Raw genomic sequence first — 22,472 nt, forward strand, 5'->3', positions numbered from 1 at the left:
TCACATAGCGGTCTGCAGTTAACTATTTTTGTAATTTAAAATGTTGTTTACAGTCTGTTTGCACCACATGGCAGCCATGGCCTAAAGGCAGCTTCCTGAGCTGCGTACGCTGAAGTTGTTCAGGGACACTTGGATACCTGGAAGATGAACTGAGCTCTCTAGGCCTGAGGACATCAGAAAGGCAGGGGACACAGTCAAACCCTGTCTAGACAAAACTTCCAGGTATAAAGAGACAAAATAATCAATGAAAACCATGTGTGGCAACTCTGTTTACTACACCATGACAGCCTGTGCTTAAGCATCAAGGCTGCCCTGTGTCAGAGCGCCGCTACAGGGAGTGTTTGCATAGCAGAGGTCACTACAGAGGCAGCTCCCCGTGGCCAGGAGCACATGTGCTGACGGGGAACAGGGACGCGGACGAAGCTGCGCATGTCCTAGAGCCAGCCCTGCTCCAGCAGCTCTCCCACAAATCTCAGGCAGGGCTCTGCTCTTATGACACATTAATAACCCCCACAAGAGCCTTCTTGCCCCTCAAGAGGTTAACTATAGTAGCAACATTCAAGGAACCCTAGCAACAGCTCAAAAAACAGCTGAAAAAACAGTTCACAGGTAACCCGCAGAGAGCTGACTGCCCTGGCAAGAGATGAAATCCAAAATTCTCCTCTTGCTCTCAGGTCAGCTCTGTGCTTGCAGAAAAGCTCTTACAAACCTTTCAGCAAAGCCACCTGCCAGGCACAGGCACTCGCAGGGAGATGCCTAGGAGCTCTTGATGGCAGGTTGGCAGGTCTAACACTGCCACCAGCTGCGCTGCTTCAGCAGCATGTATTTGATAAGCTCAGTATAAAGAAAAGCCTCCGCACTCTTTTTTTCTCTTTATAACTCCACAGGAGAGAAGCAGTTTGGAGCAACACCGAAAACCCGAGGCCGCGATTCGCCAGGCCCTGTCCCAGCTCCCGCGGAGGACAAGCGAGACACCCCCGCGTTCCCAGGACAGCCCCGGCCGCGCTCCGACTGCAGCCGTAGGTGCCTCCCGCGGCGGCCGTTAAAGCCCCACTGAGGCAGCCCCGCCCCCTCGGGCGCGGCCACGTGACGCGAGGACCCCACCCCTCGCGTGACGCCGTTTGTTGTTGTGGCGGGCGGGGCGGGGCGCGTGGGCGGTGGCGCGGTCACGTGCCGCGTTTAAATCGCTCCCTGGGGTGGGGGAGGGGGCGGCGGCGCCGCTGCGCTGCGCTGCGCTGCGCCGGGCGGGAGGGAGGGAAGGGGGCGGCGGTTGCGACGCCAAGATGGCGGACGGGGAGGCTCCGCTCCCGCAGCCCCGCGACGGCGGCCCCGGCGGCGCCGAGCCCGCCGCCAAGCGCCAGCGCCTCGCCGCGGGGGACGGCGGCGGCGGGCGGGCCGCGCCGGCAGCCCCGCGCGCCGAGCGCGCCGCGGGGGCGCCGCCTGCCGCCGCCCCGCCCGACGAGCTGCCGCCCGGCGCCGCGGCGGCCGCCGCCACCTCCGATCGCGGCGGCGACGAGGGGGAGGCGGCGGCGGCGGCGGGCGGCGACGAGGCGGCGGCCGCGGCGGCGGCCCGGAGCGGCGCGGACAATAGAGCCGGGCCGTGGGGCCTGTCCCGGGCGGAGCCGCCTCCGCAGCCACGGCCGCGGGGCCGGGGGGAGGGCGCGGAGGCGGCGCCCGGCGCGGCGGCGGCGGCGGCGGCCATTGGCTGCAGGCGGGCGCAGGGGTCGAACGGGGCGGCCGCGGCGCCGACCCCGCAGGCCGGTGAGCAGCGCGCGGGGGGGCGCGGAGGTGCGAGTGCCTGCATGGATGTGTGTGTGTGTGTGTATATAGTATATATATGTGTGTGTGTGTGTATATGTGTATGTATATAGTATATGTATGTGTGTGTATGTATGTATGTATATGTGTGTATGTGTGTGCATGCATGTACAGACGGTTTTGCTGTATTGCTAGCGCTTCACATTGAGTTAGTGATTATTATTTTTAAGATTGCTTAAATTTGGGGTGGGAGGCTTCTCAGCCAGTGGAAGGCCTTGTGTTCTGCTCCTACGGCCTTTACCTGCAGTTTTAGGTGTTTTCCCTCCAACTGCCAAGTACAGCTGTGCAGACCACTCGTGCTGTGCGGAAGGGAGCAGGAGCTGTCAGTGACAGCTCCGTTATCCAAAAGCTTCCTTAGAAGAGTGGGACTGCGGAACTCTTACAAACACGTTCTAGGAAGCCTTCTTGCTCGAGTTACTCAAATCCTGGGGCTTGTTCTGCTTTGCCAAAACTTTCCTGTGTTCCTTTGAGGACGCAGCTAGACAGGCAGAGCTACAGTCTAAACAGTTACTCTAGCCTGAGCATCGCAGTGCCTCATCCATACGAGGAAATGAGTGATGTTTATGTGATCTGAGTCTCTAATAATGTGGCTTTAATTCTTTACGTAGCAGGTATTTGCTTCTTGCAAAAAAAAGCAAGTAAAAACTACAAAAAGTTCAGAATAAAGTATTGATATGAATGAGGGAAGAGCAAAGAACATGAGATCATAATTTTTGAATAGAAATGGTGATTTCTGCAGTGCTCTTCATTTAAGTGGGAAATGAAGTAACTTATCAAAAATATTATGAGGCTTTATTCAAGGAATGGTTGAAAACTGCTATAATGATTCTTTGCTTTGGAGAGCGCAACTGAGACTGAAACTTGCCTTGTTTGTTTGGAATCCTGGATGTTTTAACAAATTAAGCTAGGATTGCTGCACCATATCTAACAAATAAAAAGGAGAATTTTTTTTTTTTTATCTTATGTTGCAATAAGCCGGTGAGGTTGAAATGTGTATTTTCCTCTTGGTGTTACGTCAGTGAGCTTAATGCACGTTGTAAAACAAGGGCCCGCTCCTCCGCGGGCTCCTTCATCTAGACGCACGCTGGAGTCGCCCGCTGGGTGCAGTGGCCGTGCGGGCCCTTGGCCGGCGCTGCCCGGGCGGGTGCGGGAGCCTCCGCCGCAGCCCGGCAGGGTAGGAGCGCACAGGCCACGTGCGTGTGCGCTGACCCGGGGCAGCTTTGACAGAAAGTGGGGTCAGCTGTGGCAGCGCCGCTGACAGATAGCAACCTAGCACATGTCTGTAACTCAGCTCTGAAAACCTGCTCAAAGGCTGCTCTATAGATAGTAGTGCATTAATTTAACAGTATTCAGTTTCAGAGGGAGAGCAGTATGAGATGAGGGCTGTAGGAGAAAGGAATCACAATTTTCAAGCATTTGGAGTTACTGAAAAGCAAAACAAACAAAGAAAACCCCACAAATGCCTAGCAATTTGTAGAATGAAAAGTCACTAAGGTCAACATCCAGCACCAAAGGCCAATACTAATATAATACATCCTGCAGTAATTCTAATGAAGACTTGGACTGGTATCTATAAACTTGTGAAGAAAAAAATGGTAAATGTAGGATAGAAAATTTCTGTCTTTGAATGGCAAAACTGCCTATCAGACTATTTATAATTCATTACTAGTCACATTTAAGAGCATACTATTTGGGGTTTTATGATGTATTTAAATATATATATCTGTGCAGCGTATATAACTGTGCCATGTGGCTCAGGTTAAATAGCAAGTCGCTGTTGTGCTGTCTTGCAGATAACTTCCTTCTTAGTGACGAAGTCATAGCCAACGGCTTCCATTCCTGCGATAGCGATGAGGACGACAGGGCGTCCCATGCGAGCTCTAGCGACTGGACCCCGCGACCACGTATAGGTAGAGACTTACATAATGTTACTTTGGCTTCTGGGTGCTTCTGAACAGTTACTTAATTCTTCCCCGTCTGCAAAAGATTTATTGTTGCAGAAGACTTCTGGTATTACTTCTTCAGCAACTTAGAATTGCTGGATTAACAGTATTCTGGGTGATGTTTAAGGAGATTAAAAGTGAATCTCCTTACATTTACTGTTTTTTCAGTTTGACTTGTCAATAGCCTTTTTTGTGTGAGTAGAAATCCTGCCCTGATCTATAGTGAAGTATACATACAATCTCACTAAACTGAACAGACTTACAGCTTATTTCTAACCTACTTACTTGGTATTATTCATACTTTAAGGAACAAGAAGCTGATTCTAAAGTGTGGCCAAATCAATCCATAGGGCTAAGTGTTATATTGCTTTAGGAATGATTAGGTGGCCTGTTGCGGGTTTCAAGTTAAGCGTGGCAGGTAGGACCTCAGTAGAAAACAGTAGGTTTGGCCTTGTCCAGAGGTGAGGAGTGCTGAGGAGGTGGGTTTTGTGGGAAAGGATCTTCCCTGCAGGCCCTCCGGGGGCTGGAGCTCAGAGCTCTCACACAGGCATGATCCTGCCTTGGGGATCAGTCATTTTGCCAATATGGATGAGAACAGCAGCAGGGAAACATCTGATGGCAACACAGCATTTCGCGTGCTGTTTGGGTCTTGCTTGTCAGCTTAGCTGCTCAAGACTTACCTGTTTCTCTTCTGCCACTCCACTTCTGGATGGTTTGGGAAGGATTGATTTGATAGCTTTAGGAAGTCATGCCTGGCATCATTGGGGTAGATGTTGTTCTTAGGAATAACAAAAAAATCCAGATCTTGGCCCTTATTTGTCTATTTAGGGCAGTGCTTTATAATCTGACTAGAAGGTATGTGTATGTATGTATGTATGTTGTCTCTTCAACCTAATTCTGTATACATCCTATAAGACATTGCAAAAATACAACAAATGGGGTAATATGATAGAGATACATAGTAAAAATCATGTTTCTAGATATATGATCTTTAAAGAGTTTCCAAGCATCCTATAAACTGTGATTTTTACCTTGGCAAACCTTCTAAGAAATCTATCCTGGGTTAACATGAAGTAATTACAAATAAATAAATATATAAGTAAAAAGATCCCAGCTCAGAATTTGGAGCAGGACACACAGGCTTTTTGATAAATAAGCCATTACACTGGGTTAATAAAATGAAGTAGCGAGCACTAATCACCTGCATAATCACCTGAAGTACTTAATGTTGATTCCAAATAATTATATATATTTTATTTTCTTTGCTAGGTCCCTACACTTTTGTTCAGCAGCATCTCATGTTAGGTACTGACCCACGGACAATTCTGAAAGACCTGCTACCAGAAACGATTCCTCCACCTGAACTGGATGACATGACCCTGTGGCAGATTGTCATAAACATTCTTTCAGAACCGCCAAAAAGGAAAAAAAGGAAAGATATTAATACTATTGATGACGCTGTGAAACTGTTACAAGAATGCAAAAAAATAATGGTCTTGACTGGAGCAGGGGTACGTATTGCCACAAGGACAATGTGAGACTAGAGAGGGAGTTGGTTAAACTCCTGTCCCCAGCCTTGCAACAGGCAGATGATCCGACTGCAGGAATGCTTGCGACCAGATAGCTCGTGCTGGGTGAGGAGGCACAGCTGTCCACTAGAACCAAGTATGCTGCAGGAGTGCAGTTCAAAACCAGAAATAAATGACAAAATCTCTCTTCTTTTAAGAAAATATTCCTACACTTGTAAGACCTTAAAGCAACTGCTTCATATCTTGCCTAGTATTCAGACAAAATAATTATGGAATAAAATCATATCTTCCTGTTTCAGAACATATTTTTTTTTAATCCTAATCTTCTTTCTTCTGAAACAAAGGTAATGTTTTTTAACGCAATCTTGGTGAATCTCTTACAAGAGCCTGACTGGACTAGAATAAGTGTAAGAATAGGACTTAAAAGGAAAAGGATTATAACAAGCCTTTGGTTGCATTTCCAGTAGGCAGAATTATGCTTTTAAGTTGTGTTGCTCGGCTGCAGTAGTAAGATTCCTCACTCTTTTACTAAACAAAATTTGTGAACGGTTGAACACTTGCAGCCTTATATCCATGAATCTGACTGTGATACAGAAGTCAATCGTTCCTATATTGGGAGTGTGACATTATTCAGAAAACAGGAATAATCCAAGTCAGACTATTTTGTCAGAAAAGCAGTGCTACTTCTATTGCCCAATCCTGTTTTTCCTCTTCTCCTATTTCTGGATAGTTGGGATGCGTAGTGGTTTCAAACACTGCAGTGCTCAGCTTTGTTTCTTGATCAGAAAGATTTTATTCATCAGAATTGAGAATCTGTTCTGTTGCTGCATTAGCATGTAAAATACCAGCCACTTTGTCCAACACTAAGCTAGCAGGTCAGTAAACGCTTCCTAACTCAAATATAGTGTTTTACATCTTTGTGCATTTGTTACAGAACTTCCAATACTAAAAGTAAGTTCTGGTATCCTGTTACTGCCTTCATAAATTGTACTCAGTTGTTTTGTTTGTTTTTGCCTTGGTTGTCAAACTTTCTTTCATTTGCCTGTTACTTGGGAATTGGTCCGAAAAAACACACACACACAAAAGAAAAATAAATATGGATAACTCGAACTGGTTGCATTCTCAGTGTTTGTTACTACATGGAAGCACGGTTTCACGAACATGCTGTATTGCAGCAATGATTTATAGTCAAGCATGTATAGTTCTGCTTACTTAAGACTGCCAAAATCTATTTCAGGTTTCTGTGTCTTGCGGAATCCCTGACTTTAGATCAAGAGATGGCATCTATGCACGCCTTGCTGTCGACTTCCCAGACCTTCCAGATCCTCAAGCTATGTTTGATATAGAATACTTCAGAAAGGACCCCAGGCCATTTTTTAAGTTTGCAAAGGTACGCTTTCCCCTACGTTCTCAGCTTGGACAGTCAAGATAGATAAATAACAAGATATGTTAACAGAATAGTTTTATATCTGATTCTAAAAGACATCTTTATCTATTTTTGTACAAACAGGATGGAAAAATACGTTAATGTGTTCAAATTTACATTAATGAGAAGCCTCTTCCAGTATCATCATGACTTTCTCCTTGTCCCATCTTTGCAATATATCAACTTTATATCCTCAGTGTTCCTTAAATCATTGTATACAGGCACATATTGGCCTTACTAGCCATATTTAGCAACACTTTATTTTTTTCAGATTCTTTTAACTATTCCTATTACAATGTCTCTATATACACCCATTCATGTCTCTAATTTCAGAGAAGATAAATACAAACTGTTGTCATGTAATTATTTGATCTAACCTCAGTATTCTTAGTTGGTGTTTAATTTGCCTCTGAAAGTGAAGGAATAGAAATGTGAGGAACTTTTTGACAGCACATGAATAATGTTGAAAGCCACATTCAAATTGGACGCATTGTGGTGTACTGTTTAACGTTACACATCTGCACTTTAACTCTGTATTTACAGTCAAGGGAGGAGAACGCTTGGATACACCAGAACTTTGTTTCTGTTTCACTTTTTTTACTTAAAACCTTTTTGTAGAGATTGTGCTCGCCTCACTTCTTAAAATGAGTACGCAGCAGTTTTTAGAAAGGTGTTAGTGAGACTGAACAGTTTAATTAAAAAGGGGAGAGTGCATCTCAGAGACAGGAAGGAATCACATAGGCAGAAACAAAATAATTGTATTTAATCTGCAATCTTCTCAAGACAACTTACAAAGGCAAAATATTGTGAGTGACTACAGGAGCAGTGAGGACTTGTGCAAAGCTGTCATGACTAGAGTGTGCTCAATGTTTCCTCCCTTTGCTAATGAGTCTTGCTACTGCTCTACCATTGATCCAAAGGTGGGGAAACTAAAATCAATATATCCCACCTCCTATCCATATATTAATATATTTTGATTTTCTTTAGAGTATTCAGTTTCTTGGGTTTTTTAAACATTTGAAAAAAATACAACTGCTAGGAGCCTGTCTATAGCTAGGTTTTATCAGAATCAATCCAAGTCCAATGTAGATAAGATTTCGTTACTAAAATATTTTCTCTCACTTCTTCCCTTTCCTATTGCTCACTTCAGCTAAAAAAATTAATTTCTTAATCCATTACATCTTAGGCTGCTTTAATTTTTAGGATCAAAAAATGGACCAATGAGTTTTCAAATTTGTAGCAAGTAGGATGTCTTATTTAAAACAAAAACCTGAAACGCATAAAGTCACCTCAGCTCCCCTTTCTAAGGTACCTCTGAATTCTGCAGGAAATATATCCAGGACAGTTCCAGCCATCTCTCTGTCACAAGTTCATAGCTTTAATGGACAAAGAAGGAAAACTACTTCGCAATTATACACAAAACATAGACACACTGGAACAAGTTGCAGGAATCCAAAGGATAATTCAGTGTCACGGTTAGTAATTTTCAAAAGTTTCACTTAATATTATGTGTAGCAACTATGTTTAGCAGTCTATGTGACATACTTCTAATCTCTCTAAACTACTGAAAATCCTTATTTCTATCATACTTTTCCCCCTTCAGGTTCCTTTGCAACAGCTTCCTGTCTCATCTGTAAATACAAAGTTGATTGTGAAGTGGTTCGAGGAGATATTTTCAACCAGGTAAAATTAACTTTAATTCACTGCAGTTTTCTAACTGCTAAATCCTACATTGCTTAAAAGGTGTCTATGTATTTGTAAAAGGCTCTATGTTTCTGTATATTTCCTAGACATGCCTACCCATATTTTAGTGTTTTCTCTACTATACTCAAATACTATACTGCAAATACTGAAATACTGCAAAAAATAGATAACTGAAAAAAAGGGAGGAGGGGGAACTAAATTTTAAACAACTTGATGAAAACCTTTCAAAATAAGTATTCGAAGCATAGTCTCTCGATTTTCTAGTCTCTCATTTCTCAGTGCAGTATTACTCGAGTTTTTAGTTTTGTTACCTTTCTAGAATGCAGGATTGGGTTCCCTAGAAGGACTTGGAAGAGTATTTCTGTACTTCCTGGAGGAGTGACGGAACATGTCAACAGCTCTGTTCCCTAACCGGGACCACCCACCCACCACAAAAGTGGTTCGGGCACCTACGGCCTCACAGATCGTCTAGTCTCTGTTCTCTCACTTCTGCTGCTTCTAAGTTGCATGTGGCCATGGGTCCTCAGGTTTCTGTAAAAAGACTTTCCTTTCCTCTGGTCCATCCCAGGTAGTCTTAATTTCCAGTCCAAGAGCTTCATGAGATCAGAAACTTGGAATTAACTTAGCATCTTATTGTCAGGAATGTCCTTTCAACACATTACAGACTTACAGACTGGGACCTGACCCCCCATATAGAAGATTGCCAGTTTCTTGCTGCTGCTTTTCATTCTTCTGCCACTTCCAAGATAAAGTGTGTGGCTCTTTCTCTAGTTCTTGCTGGACACAAGCAAGACACAAGAGCCTCTTTCTGCATCAGAAGCAGCAGCAGTTGTAAATCATCCAGAACAAGCTTATGAGGAAAAAAAAAAAACAGTTATTTCTGGAAAACATCTTCCTTCTATTTCAATAAGCTTCAAGAAATAATGAAAGAGGGTGAGTCTCAGATTCAGGAAAAAAAAAAAAAAGGAATAAGAAATGGAAAATATGCTGCAGTTTTTGGATATTCTTAAAGCCTAACTCTTTCTTTAGTCTCTGATAACATCAGCGAAGAAATTGTACTTTTCTTTCATTACACAAATGCACCGAGGCAGTAGGGGAAAAAGGACCTGAGGCACCTGCGGGGCCCATTACTAGCCTTAACTTCTTGGTATCAATTTCAGCGCTTGGAATAGATCTTCCCCCTTACTGACGATCTTTCTGAGGATTAGCAGAGAAGCTGGTGAGTGAAAGATGTGTCGTGTTGAAAACACACATTTATCACCTGAACGTCACCTCCAATGAGTTGGTTGGATAGGGGCATCAGCTGTTCCACAGAAATCCATTAAATCACAAGTCACTGGACTTCCTGTGGGAGGTGCTGGCAACGGAGCTGCTGTTGCTGCTTGGTCTTTTAAACTGGATCACAAGTTGGAGGCCTTTGTTTCATCTTCCTCCCAACACAGAGCAAACTACTATCCCTCCTTAAGCCTCCAAGCACAAGGGCCAAGGCATCCCTCACAGCAGCAGAGGAGACCAGGCAGGGTGGAAAGCCTCCGAAAAGCTCCTGCAGTGGTTTGTGTGGTAGCTCTTTCTATTGCATAGCATTAAGTGAGCCAAAGGAAAATCTCAAGGTCTTTTGGGGGGATTCTTTAGCTGGTTTCTTTTTACTGGGAGGAGTTACAAGACACTGTTTAGCTGGGATATGTCAGGAAGGTTTCTTCCCTATCACCTTCTAGTTCCTTTCCCGTATGTGGGCACCCCTCCTCCAAGGATTTGTTCAAAGGATTAGATTCTCCTGTCGGGACTTGAGTTTTGGGAGAGGTGCATTAGTATTTTAGAGAAGGGCCTTTGGATGCTTTTTCCTATGGAAAGCGTTGTCTCGTCCAACTGTGGACATCCATAAATGTTTCTCTGGTTTAAACTACAGCCTGTATTTCTTTATACATTGTGTACAGGCAGGTGTTTCATGTGCTCCCCTGTATTATCCTATTACAGTAGACAGAATACTTCTCTTGACACCTTCACATAGCACTAAGTTACTATGAGGACTGCAATAGGATGCAGCTCTTTAGAGAGCTCCTTATTCAGTGGTGTTGTATGCTGAGACCGCATCCGAGAAGGCTTGAACCATTTGGAAGAAAATTTTCTCAGTACTAATTTAAGTCATGTCTGTGTGCACTCCCATTCTTCACCTTCCTGCTGTTCTCCCCAGCGATGAAGAGTTGAAAGGTATCCCAAAGACTTAAAAACCTTCTGGCTTCAGGAAGAAAGGGACTCTGCTTCTTCACTTTTAAAACCCTCCCTTTTTTTTTTAAGGAACAAGGATTCTGCTTCTGCCCTGTTTTGGGGGGTGGAGAGAGTTTAAAATGGAGACCAGAGTTCTTTTCCACGTTCTTCTGTGTGCTCTCTGCTAGCAGCTCCGCTGGGGCAGACTGCTTTATTAATATAACTCACAGCCTTTTGGGGGAGAGGTAGATGCAGCTCTGAAATGTGCCCTTCAGTGGGGAAGGGCTTTATATCAAACCCCATAAGGACACCTGATGGTGAAATCTAATTTTTTGTTCTGATTGATAACACAGGCAATCACTCGTTGGACTGGGTGGGCTGTCAGATAAGGACTGGGGTGTAGATTTGTTTTCTCCTTTCTGATTTAAGATAACTCCCTCTTTTTTCTTGCTTTTATTTCTGCGCAAGTTTGGTGCAGGCCAGGATAAGGTAAGTCCTTGTCTGTACATCCACAGAAGACTAAAATGAGGAAATTCCATTGAAACCTCTTGTCTTTTGCCAAAATAAATCACTGTGAGTTGCTAAACCGCGAGGTTTTCAGCTGGCAGCCGCAGCAGTAACGTGAACTGTTGCGATGCAGGTTGTTCCTAGATGTCCCAGATGTCCCCCGGACGAACCGCTTGCCATCATGAAGCCGGACATCGTGTTCTTCGGAGAGAACCTACCCGAGCAGTTCCATCGCGCCATGAAGTACGACAAAAACGAAGTCGATCTCCTCATTGTTATTGGGTCTTCACTGAAAGTCAGACCAGTAGCATTGATTCCAAGTAAGTGACTATCTCTGATAATTTTACCTTCTAAATTCTTGATCAAAAAAATTAAATTTGCCCTTAAGGTTTCTTAAGAAATGCTCTTGTCCTGATTCAGGAGAGAAACTAGGTTATTCATCTGACTTGATGAAATCTGATTATCTGTGCAAAGCTGAGATCAAAATAGGCAAAAGAAAATTTGGAGGTTTTTTTTTTCCTAAATCCCCAGCAGATCTCAAACTATAATCTTAAAAAAATACTTTGCTGAAACTTGAGTGAATTTGTCTTAAAATTCAGTTAACTTGTCTCTGTGTTTGCAGTACACTCTCAGACTTACTCAAAAGGTTTTGACTGGAGAAGTCCAGATCTAGTTGTTTGGTGCTCCATTCAAGCACAGTAGGTTTCTGAGCCACAGCTTATCTTAAACTTGATGTTATTTGTTCTATAATGAGCAGTAGACCCTGTATAGCAGCACCTGATCATCTTACATCCTTAGCTGTTAAAAGTAAAAAGGTAAAGCATCTGTTCTAACATACATACATACGTTTTTTTTTAAAGGGCTTTTTTTTTTTTTTAATATCATCACAGGTCACTTATTTATCTCCTGAAAGACTTGCTGGTACCAAGGAAATTCTGTTTAAACCTCAGCCTGAGAAAACACACACTTAACACCTGCTATTTGCTGGGAGCAGAATCCTGTCAGAGCTGTTTGCAGTACCATGCCCTGGCTGATGCTAAGTGTGCAAGGATTGGAAAGCTGGCACCACACAAACCATTGCTCTGGCCCTGGTTTCATTATTTAGGCATCGAGGGTCACCAAACTAGTGGGTTTTGGAACCCTCTAAGTATCAGAAGGGGGTGGAGCTGCCCTGTGCACACGCAGACTGTACCCACAAGTATTCTGGCTTAGCTAAGGAGATGCAGTTTAGCAGCAGGATCACCTTCATGCAATTCCTATAAATATCACTAGTAGGATTTCCATTAACCTTTTCAACACTTGACAAAACTTACTTGTACCAGTCAATACTGTATATAGATTTGCTACTGATAAAGAGAAAGACCTTTTCCTGGAAGAAATGTGTTGGAGGAAAACCTAGGTAGACTTCAGTAGGGGGTAGCATCTGCAATTGCTGTTCTGGTTTTAGTAAACTTGAAATTTGCTATTCCCAATCTGCTTACGTGGGCTGTTTTGCAAGTAAATACATAAAGACAACTCTGAGAAACTAAATGTTCTAAATACTTAGCGTACAAAAATAAAACTAAAGTGGCTCTCTCTAAATATCTTCCCTGTATGTAGGTTCCATCCCCCATGAAGTGCCTCAAATCTTAATTAATAGGGAGCCTTTGCCGCATCTACACTTCGACGTGGAGCTTCTCGGAGACTGTGATGTTATCATTAATGAGTTGTGTCAACGGCTAGGTAGCGAATACACAAAACTCTGCTACAACCCAGTAAAACTTTCTGAAATAACAGAAAAGCCTCCACGAACACACAAGGAGCTTGACCTGCACTCATCTGACTTACCACCTACCCCTTTAAACATTTCGGAAAACTCTAGTTCACCGGAAAGGATGACTCCTCCGGCCCCTTCCGCGGCGCCCTCGGAACAGCCGGCTGAGCGCAAAGTAGAAAACTGTGATTCTGCCTCCGAAACGCACAGGAGCTGCCCGGGGGAGACGCCTCCGGAAACGCAGCCGTCCCTGGAGAACGCCGAGAACGCGACTAGTGAACTGATGAACTCCGAGCCAATGAAGGAAAACGGATCCAACAGTGGAGAAAACAGAGAAAAGAATGAAATCCTGAGGAAGTGTTGGGTAACCAGAGCTGCGAAAGAACAGATCAGTAAAAGGCTGGATGGTGAGTGTTCACTCCCCGGAGTGGTCTGCGTATTTCGATAAGTTGCCCGTAAAGGCATCATTGGTTTTTATGATTTCTTCTGTTTAGGCAATGTCTGCTGAAACAGCCTAGTTCTCTGATGTTTAAGGTTTTAATTTAGTTTGAGGAAGCTCCTAGATTTTTTTTTCTTTCTAAATTAGCAAGGGCCTTTATCACGACTGACTGCATTCTCCCTAGAGAGACCAGAGTTTAGGAGGTTAAACCCAAGACCCAAGTGTCAAAAGTTTGGTGTTCCTCACATTTGCAACAGCATTTTCAGGAAAATCAGTTTGATCCTCACATTATAAGCAGCTGCTCTTTTGCATCCCAATTTAGCACAGCAGTTGTCTCATAGAGCCAAAGGAGGAAGGTGTGATACTGTATAGGAGGTGGAAATTTGTATGATCTGTAAGGTCATAGAACTACTGTGTGAAACAGAATCCAGACCTTGAGACAGAAGATGCTTGCCTGCCTGGGCTGAGCAGTAAGGAGCGCGGAGGCGGCTGCTCAGCCAGGTTCACAGTCGACCTCCAAAAGCAGTTGAAGGCGGCTGCTCAACCGGGCTTGTAGCCAACCTAACCGCAGTTTGGAGGTCAAACACCCAGGAAGGAGGAAGAAGATGAGGAAGGCAGGACCCTCAGACTAAGGCCTGGGACCCCTTACTGGTACGCGTGCCTGCGCACCCAGGAGGGCAGGTTGTGTGACTGAAGGTGGTTTGTCCGCCCCCGTCCTGCCTCCTGGCACGTACTGGCCCTACCTGCCAGGATGCACTGGGCATAAAAAGACAGTGCGGAGAGAGGGGGGAACGAGACTCCTAACACCGAGGCCCACGTGGTCCCCGCGGGGACGCCCGCCGCGGTAGGAGCCTGTCAGCAACCCTCTAATCCGCCAGCTCGAGAGGCGGTTCGGTCTCAGTGTGCTGCTGGCAAGTATTACCTCGTGAGTAACCATCCGTACTTTGCTTCTCTGTTTATGTGTTTTTACCTGAATAAAGGCTTGACGTAGCCACCTCGTTTTGCGTGATTATTGCTCAATCCCAAGCCCATCAGTAACAGATACCAGTTCAAAAAACAAACAAGCCAAAAAACCCCCAACAAAACAAATCCTACACCTGAAACCAGGCCATTCTGAGAAAAGCTTTGGAGTTGGCAAGGAAAACTGTGTTAGCTGATGCATGTAACATAAGTTATCCCCCACAAAGAAAGAGCAAGGATGGGTAAGTGGGTATTAAACTGCAACTTTTAAAACAAAGGCTGCTGTTAAACTTAGCCCAATAGCCCCAGCAGTGGGTTCCAAAACTGTGTTACAAATAATGGAAAGTGAGCTGAGTAGAACCTGTGCTAAAGAAGAAGGTAGCTAAATATCAAAGTTGAAAAGCAGAAATGCTTTTCTATTTTTATGCAAAAGGGCAGTGGGAGAGGGGGAATCCTTGTCTCACTCTGTACCTACTATTACTGCTAATACTCTGGAAGGAAGGAGTTTCTAATAAATTTGATTGGTAAGTTAAATATCACTTTTGAAAATACATGTATGCAGATAGCTTCTAAAGAGAAGTCTGCAACATTTTTAATGACTGCAATTCACTTCAGCTTCTTATTCACTTCTGCAATTCTGTTTCAGGCACTCAGTATCTCTTTCTGCCACCAAATCGCTATATTTTCCATGGTGCCGAGGTGTACTCGGATTCTGAGGATGATATCCTCTCTTCTAGCTCTTGTGGGAGCAGCAGCGAAAGCGGCTCCTGTCGTAGCCAGAGCTTAGACGTGGAAGAGGAGAGCGAGATGGAGGAGTTCTATAACGGCCTGGAGGATGAGGATGCTCCGGAAAGGGAGGAGGAACCTGGATTTGGGGACGATGGAGTTGAACCAGATGCAGCAGATGAACCAGCTTATGTAAACGAGGCCACAGGGACGGATCATCCGACCAGCCCCACATTGTAAAGTGTACACTTCCACTCACTGACTGGTTACAGGAACTGTCCACCAGCATTAGGAGCTTTGGCATGTCAGAATGAATGTTTACGTCTGAATTTAGAGCAACAGAACCATAAGGATGTAGTGTTTATAAACAACTAAAACAGATTTTCATGCTTAGTTTTTTACCTTTTTCAATAAAATTCTATTACTGCGCACTCAACACTAACTCATCTTTTTTTTTTTTTTTTTAAAAGGTACTAAGACTATCTAAACAATTGTCAGTCACTATGTTCACTTTTAAGTTCCTCTTGTCTTATCAGCCATTCATGTATATAATACATATTTTTGCTTAATGGATTTCAGCTTATATTATTTTTAAACAGTTTTTTGAAAAAGCCATTGGAATGTTAAACTAATATAAAGGGAACAGCTAATTTAGACCAAAGAATGGTATTTTTACACCTCTTGCTTTGTAATAGCTTGGTTTATTTAAAACCTTATGCTTCTGCTAAACCTTTCATTCTTGCATAGTCTGTCATTAAACACTGGCATTTCCTAAGACCTACTGTGGCAGCTAATTTTTGCTTTAACAGTTACTTTGTATGTTTGAGACATACTTAAATGGGAGTAGTTAGTTAAAAATGGAAACAAGACAGTGAGCGCTTGAAAAATCCTACTATGCTTTTGAGAGTGATCAAAAAGTGCTATGAAAATGCATCGTGCTCAAGTTCCTGAGTTTAGTACTTCCTATGGACATGCAGTAAAGTTGACATGGGCTCCTTAGCTCTTCCAAAACTGGCCTTCCCTTTCCAACAAAATGGATCCCCAGCTGCAGAGTTCCACGGTGTTGGCAGGACTAGTGCAGCTTGCATAAAACAGCTCTGGTTGCTGCCACAGTGCTGCCACGCACGTGGGACCGCCGTGACAGCCGTAGCGCTAGCAGAGGTCAAGAGGGAGCAAAGAAAGAAAAAACTCTCGTGTATTTATTGATGGCCCTGTGGGGAGGGCCCTGTTAGCAGGACATGCCCAGGCCGGGAGGTTTCGCACCTGCTCGTTCCACCCTGCGCGGTGAAGCAGAGCAGCTACTGCAATTCCTGCGCTGCATCTTCAAGTGCTAGGCTGCCTTAAAACTGGATGTTGCAGATTTGCAAGTGCAGGTTGTTTCCAAGCCTTTAGAAATTAGTAAATTTGCACAGCGCAGTATTAAGTGAAACAGCATTTTTCTATAAACCACTTTTTCAACATTGGCCCAAGTGAACTCTACAGATGTAGATTATTCATATTCTTTGCTTTAATATTTATTACATTTTGGAAGATGTATAGCAGTTGTTCTTTAAACATAAGATACAACAGTTTAAGAACAGCCTTCTCTACTTATCTAAAAATGCTGGCATGTTGTCTCATGGTCCAAATTTAATACAGCTCTTATTTGGCTACACTGAAGAATGCAATATGTTTAGTTTTCACTTGCATGTCACAATGTATTAGTTTGTGCTATAGGAGATATTTTAAATTGAAATACTTTGTTTTAAATTATTTTTACAGTGAGGATTGTTTTCTGCTCTTTTATATTGTATATAGTGTCTTTTATGTAATCTACTGGCATATGTTTTGTAGAAGACTGTTTAAAATGACTGGCTATCTTCCTGCAACTTTTGAAATACAAAACCAGTGTTTTATACTCGTACACTCTGTTCTAAAGTCTATTAAAATTGTCATTTGATTTCTGGTTTCCATCAATTTGTATTTTAAACCTTAATTTAACAAATGAAGTCAAGAGTGGAGATGCCTTCCTTGAATAACATACGTAAGACTAAGCACCCAGATGAAGTTTAGCGGAAGGCAAACGATGGGGATGTGGGAATGTTTGCTGGCACAGCAACGTTACCCACAGCCATTCAGCATCTTAGATTAAATGTTTGGGGAAGCTTGGAAGAGCTCCTTCAGCCCTGGTTGTCATTTTGGCGTTTTTGGGTTCAATTCATTTTCTAGAATTTGTATTAATTCCTTCTGAAAGTGTCCTAGCCCTTTTGCTATTTACAGTAAATGACCATACTGAACAAGTACAAGCATTTGCTTCACGATACATCAACAGGTTTACCCGCCTGCCCCCCTTCTTAGTACTAGTTTATTTTGATGATACGATAGCCTTGCAAAAAGTATTTCAAGTATATAAAACAAGTCAGTACTTAAAACATGCAATAAGTTTTCTTGAATGGCCATGTATTCTGAAAGGGTCTATCCTAAACTCAGTAGATTTTAATTAGTAATTATGATGATGAAAAACACAGAAAGTTCATTAAGTGCATGATACTACTGCCTCGAATGACCGTGTATTCAGAGGGGCTGTAAGCTCCCACCATTTGAATGACATCAGAAACAACAAAGTTTGGAAAAGGACCAAGGTAACAGCTCTGTACTTCAGGTCCGATACTCTGTGCTTAAATACAGAATTGGTCTACTCAAGCCTGAAGGCAGCCAATTTGCATTATTATACCTACCTATAGAGATCAGAGAACAAAATTCAAGTCTCAAAATACAGATTTCTAACAACAAAACTACACAGAATAACATTAAATGGTACAGACTGAAGCAACCAACAGTGCCTTAACATCCTGGCTCCCTGCTCCATGGCTTTTACAAGACACACAGGCTGCTGGGCCTCGCAGGGAAGAGGGCAGAGCAGGCGCCCAACATCCCCGTGACCTGAAAGGCTCCGACAGCCTCACAGGAAAGCTCCAAGCAATAGACTTGGAAGAGAAACAAGGGGTCAAGCTGTGGGGAAGAGAGGCAAACGCAGCAAAATCTGAGATGCAGAAAAGGCCTAATTTAGGGAGCACAAGATACAATGCACAATGCAACAACCTTTGGACAGACACACTAGCAGACCACGAGGTAGGAAAGAGTTAGTGCCTACAAGAGGCAGCCCAAGGGCCGCGCAGCACCGGGCCCTGCACGCACGCGGGGGCCCTGCCCCTCATGGGCAGCCCCAGCACCAGTGCTGTGCACACAGGCACTGCTGCTGGACCAGCCGCATACAGTGTTCAATTATAAACAGTTTCACCACGGGAATAACCTTTTGGAAGCCGAAGAAACCCAACGCATAAACCTGCTTCAGTGATTTTTTTCTAACACCATGTCATTATTAAAGCACTCAAACTGCAAAGCAGTGCTCCTAAGCAGAAGCTTCTGCTGAAGCAAACCACCCCTTCCACAGCGCGCAGAGGGCTCGGGGGCACCCCCGCAGCCTCCAACTCTGGCGACCAGGCCGTGGCGCTGGCGCGGCGGAACGCGGGGCTCGGAGCGGGGCGGCAGCCCCAGCCCCGTCCCTGTCACCGGCTGCGCAGCCGCTTCCCTCACGGGGCTGCGGAGGAGCCCGGCGCGGGCTGGCGGCCCCAGTGGGGAGACCGCAGCTCCCCCCAGCTCGAGCTGCTGCCGGGCTGGGCTCCTTCCCTGCTGCTGGCAACGGCTCCTAGAGGCCACGTGCAGCACAGAAAATGCCTCCCCTCACACCGCCCTCCAGACCCGCGCTGGGGCAGAGTTCTGCCCGGACTGCCTCTCCCTCGCAGGGCTGCGAGCAGAGCACGGCTGGGGCGCAGGCACAGGGAAGCACCCCGGCCTCACACAGGGTTCTTCTACCTACTCCTCCACCGACAGCCCCCATTTAGCTCCCCTGTGCCACCCGGAGGTGCCACCTGCTTGCACCTCTCGCCCAGTAAATCTCAGCAGCAGGAGGGCATTTGCATGCATAGAAGCTATGGCAATAGGTACTATTCTACATATTTTTTACATGTGTTCATCTCAGCAAAATGCTCAGGAGCGTTTCTAAGGCACAACTCTAAAACCTGTTCTACCACCCGGTAAATCCAATGCCTTTAGATAAACCTGTGCCTTTAGAGATCCTGGCCGGGTTTTAAAGACATTGCTTCAAACACCATCAACAGAAATCTGAACAGCACATTCAAACACAAGATAATAGCTAGGACATGGGTTCATCCAATCCCCAAACTGACCTACAAATTACGAAACAGCTCCTCAAAAAGCAATGGAAACTTATTATAACAAATCCATTTTTTTTTTTTTTTTTTTTTTTTTTAAAAAAGGCAACTAGTAAGATGGTAAATAACCTTCTGAGCACATATCAAAATGTTGATCTGCCTGTTAGAAAAGCTTCTTTCAGATTTTTAATTACTTACCGCAGTAACTGAGTAACTGGAGATCTGAGGTGAAGAGAAGCCCCACGCTGCTGTGGCTAAGCCTCACAACGGCTGAGCTGAACTTCCTTCCTCACCCACCGCACAGCACTGAGTGCTGCATGCAAAAAGGCTGCTTGACCAAGGAGAGCAAACATGCGCTTCATGCCACCCGTTTCTAGTCAGAGGAAACACTTCAGCATTTAACTTGTGTAGAAGCCCTGCACATGGCTGTTACGACTCAACAGAGCCAGCGGCTCCGTACGTACTGTCTCCAAGTATGAACAGCTACTTGACACAAGTGATACGACGTCTAATCGTCAATTCCTCCGCCTCTAGGACACTGCAAATCCCTCACCTTATACTGTAGGTTAGGTCTGTTTTGCACCAGGGCACCTGTCTCATTGCCCAGAACGAGCTAACACCTGTAAGATAATCAAGAGCATTTATCAACCCCACCTTGCTCCGAAGGAGCCAGCCCCCGTGCTCACAGAAAGGCCAAAACTGCAACAGGAGGAATGCTGTCCTGCTCGGACCACGGGCTCGTGATGGGACGTTCAGCCAGTCATTCAAAACACACCCAGAAAACACCGCCCGCCCCCTCGAATTTTTCAAATTTCAGCTACAGTAAGACATTCCTGCTACAGAAACCTAGCCAATATTAACTGCCTATGTAAAGTTCTCTAGGACATTCTGAATTTAGTACTGAAAAATCAGTGCACGTTCAGTAAAGGGAGTTTGGATCATCCCAGAAACCCTCATCTACCAAATGAAGCCCCTGCTCACCCCAATATTAACACTGGTATTGATAAAAAATCCCACATGGCAAAACCCACAAATAGTGCATAGCTATGTAGAGTGCTGGGTTTAGATGCACACCAAATCAGGCTTGGACCTACCAACTGGAAACAAACATTTAACTGTCACTCAGTGAACGTCAACTGTGTGCAATGAGTAGAGCACAACTCCCATGGCAAAAAAAATAGCACATGATCAGGTAACACCCAAGGCAAGAAGCAAGGACAGCTTTACATTAGTCATTGCCTAATTTTTGAGTATTTGCCTTGGTAATCTTGTTATTTCATAATTCTTAAAGAGTGCTTTATATTACCTGGTGAAATGAAGGCATATTTTTTCCCTTTCTTTCTTCCATGTGAATTAAGATTAAGATGCTTTAATATTTGTTGGTCTCTTGTCTCTCACAACAGGAGGGTTTGCCAGCGAGGTAACAATGTTGAAAAAGATGGACTACAGGCTGCGTACAAAGAAGTTACTAGAGGTTACAGTGCATCAGAGCTGTGAAAACACAGAGTGTTATGGAAAGGGGAATGCCTTTAGCTATTCTGACCTTGTATTATACATCTATATACTGCTAGTACAGTAACTACATATATTACACTCCATTACAGCAAACATATTTTCCTGCTTTAGAGTGAGCTCCTAGTATCCTAGGTGTACTCTTGATTTAGGGCATGCAGGGCACCCTCCTACTGAAGTATGCATGATGCAAGCACCCATACACATCAACCAAGAAAAGTTTTCATTCAAGTCTTTTATTATAGCTTGAATTGTTTTCACTGCATTTAAAAATCTAAAAAAAATAAATATTTGTTTCACAGCTGCAAGTCACATATGCATTAACACCACAAACAATCTGGAGCTTAACCAAAGGAAGGAAGTCAATTCCAAAAGTGTTCAGCTAAGCACAATTGTCTCAGGGCAATTATACTAAAAATAAACTTTAAGAAAAAGGGAAGGGGTGTGTTAAAGAGTTATTTCAAATGCATTTATCTGGAAAAAAGTGAAAATTCTATTAGAAACCATAAACTACGCTTTCAGCATTTAAAAAATAAACATTTAACCTCTTGACAGTAACATCTGTCTGGTGCATCTTTTGCTCTTAGGCTGTATTCTTGACCATGGCTGCACAGGTTACCATTGATAAATTAACCTCTTTTATAATTGTGTTCACATAATTACAGAAGCAGTCTTTAAAAATAAACGTGTATTAATTCACCTTGTCCACCCATATATTATAAAAACCATTATTTGTAGTTTTGTACCAGCACTAAGTGATTGCTTCACGGAAATCACTGGATTGTACACTCTGAAGATGAATGTCTTTTGAGCAATCACTTCCATTATTAAGGTTCTTAAAAGAAACCAGAAAAATATATCTTCAGAAATCAGAGTAGTCACTTTTTGTTAAAAGACATAAAATAAGCTCATATTCATTACAAGCAATAGAAACCATAGCGCTATTGGAACATAATTATTTTATCACAAAAAAGTTTATTTACAAAATGAAAAGTTATCAAGTAAATTTATCAGGGAAAGAGCTAAATGTTCTTACTCAGTGATCTGAAAAACGCAGGCAAGTCTCTCATGCACTCACACACCAAATTGTTTGTAGAAGGTGAAATGTTAATTCATGTTAGTGAAGCATGACTTCCATTCACAATACTCTCATTTTTATTGTAAGATGGCTTAAAACACATGGTTCTGTACAAGAATGGATGTATTAAGACAGTTCTTCATTTCTGTAATTACTTTTTGGCTCCCATGAATATCCATACCACTGAACATTTTGCAAATAATCAGTTATATTATCATCTCCATCATCTAATCCACTGAATTTACCACCACAAGAAAGACAAAAAAGTTAGTTTAATGATCCCACATTACACAGAACTCTCATTTCTGAAGTTATACTAGACTGAAACCTTCATAGTGATCTATAGCCTGGATCAGCTTAGATTTTAGGGTTTTTTTATCTGTGTATTTTGGAAGATCAAGAAGATTAAAGCAAGTGTGAGCTACTGGAAGATAACCTTCTCCACCTCCTGTTGGTTGGATGACTAGTTTAAGACACTTCATTCCAAGAATTGGAATACGATCACTGCCTGTCAGAAACACTGCCAAGAAAAAACAAACACAAAGTCCTGAAGGTAGTTTAAAGCTAATACTGTATACCCCCCTATACCACTCTTCTAAATGTTATTTACACTTTTCAATTATTTTAACAGCAGTTTCACATTAAGCTTGTTCAGATA

The 22,472-nt window shown here is 43.5% G+C and overlaps 2 protein-coding genes across 4 annotated transcripts in view; one reads left to right on the top strand and one right to left on the bottom strand.

Annotated features, from left to right (window-relative positions):
- Nucleotides 1–1,268: 1,268 nt before the first annotated feature.
- Nucleotides 1,269–15,625, top strand: SIRT1 (sirtuin 1). Its single transcript, XM_010227607.2, has 9 exons — nt 1,269–1,761; nt 3,612–3,728; nt 5,031–5,272; nt 6,528–6,680; nt 8,044–8,191; nt 8,320–8,399; nt 11,266–11,452; nt 12,732–13,292; nt 14,931–15,625. The coding sequence occupies exons 1-9, from the start codon at nt 1,284–1,286 to the stop codon at nt 15,248–15,250; spliced, it is 2,286 nt and encodes a 761-aa protein (XP_010225909.2). The 5' UTR covers nt 1,269–1,283; the 3' UTR covers nt 15,251–15,625.
- Nucleotides 15,626–20,955: 5,330 nt separating this feature from the next.
- HERC4 (HECT and RLD domain containing E3 ubiquitin protein ligase 4) overlaps nt 20,956–22,472 on the bottom strand; it is a 31,619-nt gene continuing 30,102 nt past the window's right edge. For all 3 annotated transcript variants that reach the window (XM_088525103.1, XM_088525122.1, XM_088525112.1), the window contains one exon: nt 20,956–22,334. In XM_088525103.1, the coding sequence (XP_088381229.1) occupies nt 22,126–22,334 (209 nt within the window). In that variant the 3' untranslated portion in view covers nt 20,956–22,125. The remainder of the gene's footprint in view (nt 22,335–22,472) is intronic.

This window comes from Tinamus guttatus, unplaced genomic scaffold, assembly GCF_059628265.1.
Source record: "Tinamus guttatus ecotype Peru unplaced genomic scaffold, ASM5962826v1 Tinamus_guttatus_pri_ptg000023l, whole genome shotgun sequence".
NCBI lineage: Eukaryota > Metazoa > Chordata > Aves > Tinamiformes > Tinamidae > Tinamus > Tinamus guttatus.